Raw genomic sequence first — 9,180 nt, 5'->3', positions numbered from 1 at the left:
CTTTTATTACCACTATATTTTTAGCCCTCCCAATTGTCTATAACCTTGACTTGGTTTAAGAGCTTTTGTGTTCCTAGTAGTAGTAGTTTTGAGGGGAGGCGACCGACAGCTAAGGTCATTTGCGCCATAGGGGATGGATAGGAAAGGATGAAGGGTGGAGAGAAACCCGGCGTCGGCATTAGCCTACTCTTTACGAAAGGCGCCAAGGGGTCCACAGTTTAACGTCCCATCCGACGGACGGCGTACTCACTCAAAGTGCCCTCCACAAAGCACCTCAAGTAGGGATCGAGATACCTCTGAAAAATATTCAACACCGCCGGGATTTGAACCCGCGCCCTCAGGGTGGGAAGCCAGTACGTTAGCCCCCGCACCATCTCGATCCCTTTTGTGTTCCTATCACCCAGAGAGACGTCATGGTAGGGGTATGGTAATGATAACTGCTTCTAGTAGTAGCCCATGCTAAATAGGTTGAAGGGTATGAGCCAAGCCAAATATTGATCTCTGAGCATCAGTTTCTTGGTGAGGTGGCTGAAAAGACATCTGACTCAGTGGGGTGGCCATTGTGGATGATGGTGTCATGTTTAAAATACTATTGAGGAAGGCAACAGGAAACTACCTAAATTATTTTCTCCACCAAACTGTGATGGAAGCTCATAAAATATTAGCCCTGGGAACTATGGAAAGGGAACTATGAGGCTGAATGCCATGCCTGACAGTGGAAGATGCAAGGCCTCAGTGGTTGCCATCATGTGATTTCCTTGAACAAGTTAACAGATGGCAGTAAAAAAGAGAGACCAAAGAGGAATGCCGAATTGAGGATAACGACAAGGGATAGGATGAAGGTAAACATCCCAAGTCAAAAATAATAAAAAATGGAACAGAAGGTGCAAGTAAGGGAATGCTGGAAGGGAAAAAGCTGAACTAAGAAAGATTTATTTGATTTTGAGAGGCCTGTGGTTTGGAATGGAAGCAGAAATGAAAAGCATGGTATCAATGGGAAATTGAGCTTGGTGAGGGCGAAAGGATTGCCGACATACAGAGTAATCTCTATTGGGCTAAGAAAGAGAAAAACAGATTGTTTTATATGTAAACCATTGTCGCATAGGTTTGAAACATGGACAGTTGGAAAGAAGAAATGAGACATTTGGAGAATCTTGAAATGTAGTTGTGGAGAACAGTTGAGGAATAGGAGGGTGGGAGATGAGTGGTACCCCGGTATAGACTTAGTTATGAGTAGAAAGGAAATTGATTATGCCACAGACTTTGTGAATAATGTTTAGAGGAGGCTTTTAGAGGGAGAGAGGAAGGAATGTATGCTAATAGATGTTACAACGGGGAGCTGCAAACTGCCAAAAGAAAATGGTTTGGACAAAGCGAACTGGAGGACATTCAATCAACATCACGCATATCACATTTACAAGAGAAGAAAATCCCTAGTTTCTAACAAGGGTGAACTTGTGGCTGGTGTATGCAGAACAACTCTTGGTCGTAATGAAACTACCCAACAACAAACACTACAAATAAGCCCCTCTTCATTGCCACATACTTCCTTCCTCCCCTCATTCTGTCCAACATCCCTATGCTTTAAACAAATGCTTTATTTTTACTCTCTCTACCTTAATTACCCAGCATTCTCCCCTGTTTTACCATCTCCAGCATCCCCTTGTCTCTCACTATCACTACATCCATTTGTCCTGTCTTATTCAAAATTCTATCTCTCTTCCCTACCAAATCTAATACTTCTTCGTGGGTTTTTATTTCTGTCCATTTTATTTTCTCCATTCTCCTCCACACGTACATCTCAAACATGTCCAAACTATGCTTACCCTCCTGTCTCAATGATTTAAGTTTAAGAACTATGCTCCATATTAAAGTTTTCAGAAGTTTTTCCATATACCTTAACTTAAGATGGTTATAATCAACATTCACCTCTTTGTAAATGCTTATTCACCTACTGAATTTCTTCTTTTTATGACACTACCACTCTGCCTACCCTCATAAAAAACTCTTCTCAAATAAATGAACAGTTTTGCACGTTCTACTCTATGCTCTCTCGCAAAAACAATTATCTTCGCCTTTAAATTCCTAAGGAATCCCATTACCTTCATTTTCTTATGATTATTTCTCATCCCATGCGTATGCCAGTGTATGTAAACACTGTGGTGATTCCTAACTTGAGACTTATCAGAAGATATTGGGTAAGAGGTTCTTGGGACCCTCTACCTGGGAACCAGGTATGCCTATAAGAGTATCTCTGTTGGCGCTCTCTCTCGTGATCATCCGCATTTGTTTATTTTTCATTCAAACGAACAGCTTACGTGAGATTTCAATTGACTTCACCATTTAAAATGTATGGGCACGTGCTTATGTTTCCTTGATACTCCAGAGTGGAGTAAAAGATGAGGTCGAAGTCATTTACGTGCTTTCAGAAGCATGTCTCTCAGTGTTAAGAATAAAAACTGATGAGATAGAGGTTTATGACATTTTTTCACCTATAACACATGGAAAACACATATTAATTGACGTTGGATTAACAGATCAGAAAACGTCAAATCAGAGCGCATTTTCACAGGTTCAAATTATTACTATAATTAACATGTATACATTGCGTAGAATGTCCCACAGACGACAAGATTCAAAACGCGGTCATGATTTGATAACTCAATTGTTTTTTGATTTGATGAAAAACCAATAGAGTGCATTGCTACCTATAATAGATTCGTAAATGAGCTTAAAGGTACGCGTTAAAGTTTTAATAATGAAAACTTAAAGCCGCAGAAAAGGAATTAACCGTATAATTCTGGGAAACAGACAGGAAAAAGAACTGATCGTGTTACATTCTTGGTCTGCCCTCTGTTGGATTTTCAATAAACAGCAAGGATCACTTTGACGTGTGTGTATTGACGGTATTGACTGTAAGCAATTGGAATAATTTAGTCGACCCAAGGTGTAAAGTAGCCGATGTTCCATTAATCCGAAGAAAAGGTATGGAAAATGATTACTGTCTTATTTTTTTATGTGCAGTCTTATTGGCCGCGGTTGTTAAAAAATGGTCGTGTCAACTTCATTTTATTGTCACAATTATTTTGCGAACACTGTTTACTGCTAATCACACATTTGTCGTAGAATTATTTCGTGTTTGAAGCGCCTAATGGTTTTATACCTACTGTACTGTGATTCAGCAGTGCATTTTTGCCAAATTGAATATTTTCCTTGTTATGTTTTTATTGACATGTATTTTTGCCCATTTGACCTGCCAAAGTTAGCTATGCCTGTCGCCGCAAATGGCATTTTCTTGATCCCTTTGATACCTAGATTGAAGATTGCTTGGATTTAAGTTTCCTGTAATTACTCAATACGATACACGTCTATGGTGCCCTAGTTAAATAAATCGTTCTTTTATAATCATTCTTCTTTGCACAGCAAAACTGTTACATGAATTGATGAACTGTGGTTTCAAAGGCAACTTTCATTTTTAGATTATCGAACTTAAATACATTTCTCATTCTTTCTCCATTCACCGTGACTCACTAATCTGGAGGAGTTTTGTAAGTTAATGAAAATGAACAAAGTATAATGGAAAGGATATTTGGAAGTTCCTGGGACAGTGGCCTATAATAATTCTTACCGTTCACATACGCTCAACCTCCCCCATCATACTCCATCTTTGGCGCATCTTACCCCGGACCATTCTCATTTCAATTTTTTGTGTTTTATCTCACTCGAAAGAGTTTGTGTTTTCGAATTCCGTTGGATCAATACCGTGTCGGAATAGTAATATATGATGTAGAACATTTGATTACTGCTCACATTGCTTCAAAGGTAAAAATCTGGAAAACTAGATCGACTGATTAGTATTTAACCCCTATGCGGCACACATTATACCCTAGAGTTGTTATGACACTTTTTCCGACCGTGTATTCAAATGCCTGTGTATCTGTCATGTATCCATTCCTCCAAATTTTTAAATTGCGTCATTTTTTGGGATCGTGAGGTTTTCGAAAATATATAACGTAAATGGAACATACCTTCAGGTTCTCTACCGTATTTTTGTAATGACTTTGTGCAAGATTTTATGGAGTTAAATTAATTTAATGTTTTACCTGATATGATATGTCTTTGCTTATTTTTATCAATTCAAAAATCACTTCGTTCAAAAATCGAATGACCGATTCCTCGAGCAACTCGCGGGACAAATAGGTATGTAGTCGGGTACACTGTCAAATCTATGAAGCAGATGTTTATACGTTTCTCATTATAGTGGATCCAAAGGGCAGAGTTTAATGGGTGGATTAGGATTTTTATTCTACATTCCTTTTGGCGCTTATTGTTAGAGAAAAGTCTCTTTGTGCCTTGCGTAAACTATTTATCCATTTTCGGGGTATTTATTGATATAACGGAGGAGTTGTGAATCACTATCACAATAGAAGTAGTAAGTTTTGTATGATTCAGACTGGTGGTTCATTATCTTAATATTGCGACACTTACACCAAGGACTCCCATCCACTTCCTGAACTTTCACTATTACCTTTCCAATTTGTTTTTGCCCCAGTCATCATGTTTTCCTTTTTCGCTCTTCGATTGATAATATTTCATTTAATTTTTCCGTGTTCTGGACGCAATGTTACCAAATCTGTGAAATGTTAATACTAGCCAGAATGAAGGTATTCAAAGATATTATTCAATATCGTAATACATATAGACCCAATTAAAATTACATTACTAGGTGAAATGTTGCATTGGAAAGCAAATATTTTGTTCATTCTTAATATTCATAATTTTACTTGTGAAACAAATTTGCTATTTATAATGGTGGTTTTAAGGTCGTGAAAAAATCTCTTAAATTTTCTCTAATTCTGTTGGCCCACACTTCTAGGGTTCATTGTTATGCTCAGTGGTTTGTCTGGCTGTGGCTCTTAATGGTAACAGTGATTGTCGTTTTTTCTTTTACTCTCCATCACAAATTTAGTGTGTGGAGGTTTCATTGTCATCATTCTTATTATATTGATCACATTAAATTTTCTCATGTTCTTATGTTAGTTTTTACATATTAAGGTGGTTATAACTTCATTGATTAGAGGATTTTTGTATATTGAACCAGATTCACATCCAAAGGCTCTATTTTTCACATATTGCAAAACTGTTGATTAGGGAGTATAATTTATCAAATTAAACCTCCTGGACTAAAGAAGAAATAATAACCCCAGATGAAGAGTGACTAAACTGGGGGTGAGCTTTTCTTATGTACTTATGATTCATAACAGTTTTGATAAATTGTTGAATTACTCTGGGGTTGGGGGCAGGATATTTGACATGAATTGAAGGCATTTGATTTGTTGCCTGCTAAAAATCATTAGTAATCAGACCTCTCTCTCTCTATTGAGCAATTCAGATGTCACTCTTAAATTTATAAGACTCTTATGTTTTAAAATTCATGCCATTGTCCCATCTTGTTGACAAGTTACCCAGAAGCTCTTTTGAACCATATGGAAAATAAATGCTGCAAACATGAATTTCAAATTCCTAATCCTCCATCTTTCCAATATCATACATCATGAGTTCGTAGTTGGTTGACGATGTGGCTCAATGTGATGTATAAAATACTGAAAAGGTAACCAAACAAATATCAGTTAAGTAGAAAAACCTAGCCAAACCATGCCAAAAAATAACAGTATAGGTAGCCTCTCTATATTCATCTTTGATGCAGCAGGAACAGTAGGTTGTGTTTTATTTATACCGTGAGGGAACTGGTAGAAATGCACAGCATGAGCAAACAGGAAACTTGGCTTTAGGCAAACTAAATGCTGAAAGAAAATAAAACAGATTTTTTAGACAATGGTTACATTGAAAAAGTGGTGAAAGCTGTAAACTTAGCAACATGCCACTTGCTCGACGACATTACTGCCACAAGGCACCTGAATGCACTTAGAGGAAGTGGAAAATTGTTTTACTTCCCACCATGTATCTTTGACTGAAGATTTGCTCTAGGTCTTAACATTTGCTGCCACTCAATGACCCTCTTTATAAAGATGCCCATCAAGTAAGCAATCACTGTTTCCTGAATTAAATCTAACAATGATATGATGTACAACAGTTGATGCCAGCATATTTCAGTGTCAAGAAATTTAGGAGAAAAGAATACCAATATATGGTGAGATTGTAAATCTGAGTGCAGAACTCTTCAAGGTAATAGTTATCATCAGATTGATCCAGAAATGTGGATTCAATTTGATAGCCAATAACAACTAGGTGGCTTAACACTGACTGTTAGTTTATCTAGTAAACATCGTCTAGTAGACTTCATCGATAGCTTTGGTTGTGTCAGTCACCAATTTTATTAATAAATCATAAAGCCTCTTTTGAACATTTATGCTCCAGCCTAAAAGTATAGATTGCAGCGGTAACATTTTGCTCAAGAGATTGTTCCAAGTTTTATTTTAGAACCCATATTGAAGCATAGGAAAATTCATTCCACTTAACCTAAAAGCAATTAGTGTTAAGGAACTGGATGATACCTTTATATGGAAATTTGAGTGACATGAAAGATGGAGGAAATGCAATGTTTAGCAATTTAAAATGGCTATATGGGGTAGAAGAAGGCTTTTAACGATAGCTCATCAAATGGAGAATTAAAAAAATGACTGGGAGTCCTACATAAAATTGAAGCAAAGTATGTGAATATTAATGGGGGAATCTCAAAGCATAGTCGTTGTGGTACCCTAAATAAATATAAGGCAAATGACCAGCTGAAGATTCTTCAAAAGAAAAAAAAATAAAATAGTTAATAATACTACCCTTTCATCACTACTTTAGCTCCATATAAAGTGTTAGGATTTTGATGGAATCTCCATGGACTATCTACTGATACAATTCTGAGCCCTGCCGCTCATAACAGTCGGTATCCTTAGACCGCACACTTCAGTAAACCATTCTTCTATTCGTCTTATTTCCTGCTTCCCTTCATTCCATCCACCATGCCTATTCTCTTTTCATCTTCCTACCTCACGTACCCAGCAATCTGCCGCCTCCATTACCACTCTTTTTCTGCCTCCCTTTCTCTCCCTCCCCCCTGTAATTCACCCAATACGTCTTCATTTGTTTTCCTTTTCACCTTTTCAACCTATCTAATCTTCCCCATAACCATATTTCAAAAACCGACAGTATATGCATGCCCTCTTGCCGTAACAACCAGGACTTTTCCAAAACTATGCTCTATTATTGTGTTTTACAATCTTTTTTTTTATTTATACTTGAGCCCACTGTCGTTAACTCCTTCTTGTCATAAAGCTTCTTTTGCCTAGTGCAATCCTCCACTCAATGTTTTTAATTATTTACCCATTTTCATCTGAAGTAATTCCTAAGTGCGTCATACCTGCGAGTCTAGTTTTTGCCCCTCCCCTCCCTTTTATGTCCTGTGAAGTTTTCCCATTTCTTGACGACCTTATTATCTTTGTTCTCTTAGCTTTGATGCTCACCCTATACCTATCATCCTGGATGGAGATCAAGAAACTCTGAATCTCCTTCAACTTAGGAGCCATCTTAAATCTTGCCTAATTAATATCATAAAATGCACTCTTCAATGCTTTCACTATCTGAGGTACCCAAGGATGACGACGATGTGTCGAAACTATCAATGCCACAATTTCAGAGTGTAAAAATCATTTGCCTTGACTGGGATTCAAACCCGCATCCCTCGGTGTCCGGCCCAGTGCTTTAGCCAGTGAGCTATCGAGGTGTTGTCTTAAACTCAGAAATTTTGGGGGCTATAAAGGAACAAGATGTTGTGACAAAATACCATCACAGGCATTCGTAGTCATGCGTGACTTTTACTTCAGCAGCTAATCAAGATTGGTTCAGCACACTGTTAAAGTTGAAATGTCACTGACTTCACTCTTTTGATGCAATGAGAGAAGCAGATTGACTATTTTTGTTTCTGACGTAATTTTGTTGTCGGGTTGACCACTAAGTTGGGAAATTCTGGAACAAGTCAAGAATGACTCATGCTCTTCAAAATAATCTTGGGGAATTTCATATTCAGATTATGATTATGAAATAAAAATCAGGAAATCTGATGGGAGTGATGTTCCTTTTAGTTTTGAGATCTTTGTGGATTTTCATCGACTATTGTGCATGAAAGTACTTGCAAAATCCAAAAGTGTATGTTATTCATTTCTACAATTTCTATGAAAGCCTATCTTTCCTTTTCTGTAAACATATGTGGTTTAAAAAGTATATGATTCTCTTGTGTTCAAATTAGTTCCCCTATTGAAAAACAGTTCTGTACCAATGAATTGTTAACCAACTAGTGTCATATTAATCTTTGCTGCCATCATTGTAGCCTTGTTCTGCATGTATGTGTTGCATTGTATTCACCATCTGCTACTTATCCCCTTTGCTGTTCATGTGATTAACATGTGATGGAGTTGTTGTATGTGACACTGTTATTTGTCTTTTGTTGCAGGAGGTGGCGATGGCTGCAACGCATGGCGAGGGGGATGGGGGGGGAGTGGGTGGGGGCCCTCGACAGGCGCTGTTGCAGGAAATGAGGAACCAAGACTTTGACACGATACGCTTCGCCTCATATCGCACGGCCAACAAACTTCGCTTTGTGCAGAAGAAAACCAACCGTTAGTTCTTCTTTTCTTTTGTCCTCTTAAATTGTTTGTGTTTGGCTCTTCCTTTTGTGTTTTATTGCCAATATAAAGTTGATATGTGTACATCCTAGTTCAGGCCAACTCTCCAGCCTTGGGGAATTTCAAGAAGGCTATTAAATTCGCTAGCAAGTATGTAATCTCATGTTATCAGTGTAATTCTTCATGCATTGAAAGAAAAGTTTTTAATACATTAATTACATCCAAGTATATACTAAATTTTATTCTCCTTTGTGACATGATGAATAGTAAAAAGTTTGATATTGAGAAGAAAATTAGATAGGACAAATTGGTGCAGATATATTAATGGCATCATTGTAATCTATAAATTTGTGGAACCTTAGTTAGCTGCTATTAGTTAATGTTTAACTCGTCATTTGGACTCAGAATTGCAGCTGGTAAACATTGACAAGGGCAAAACACTGAGCTGTGGTCCTGGTTTTCATGCTGCATGATTCCTCGGGGTATCCTCTGCTTCACTGGCTATAATGGTTTGGGTTTACCATATTTTTCTTGGGAAACCAATTTT

At 37.5% G+C, this 9,180-nt stretch overlaps 1 protein-coding gene across 1 annotated transcript in view; it reads left to right on the top strand.

The window, feature by feature from the left end:
* The first annotated feature begins 722 nt into the window (after positions 1–722).
* LOC139693529 (dystrobrevin beta-like) overlaps positions 723–9,180 on the top strand; it is a 104,586-nt gene continuing 96,128 nt past the window's right edge. Inside the window, exons 1-2 of the mRNA XM_071591724.1 lie at positions 723–842; positions 8,462–8,627. Of these exons, the coding sequence (XP_071447825.1) occupies positions 723–842; positions 8,462–8,627 (286 nt within the window). The remainder of the gene's footprint in view (positions 843–8,461; positions 8,628–9,180) is intronic.

This window comes from Hetaerina americana, unplaced genomic scaffold (assembly GCF_022747635.1).
Source record: "Hetaerina americana unplaced genomic scaffold, ioHetAmer1.1.p SCAF_5, whole genome shotgun sequence".
Lineage (NCBI taxonomy): Eukaryota > Metazoa > Arthropoda > Insecta > Odonata > Calopterygidae > Hetaerina > Hetaerina americana.
This window is presented reverse-complemented; position numbering and strand designations above follow the sequence as displayed.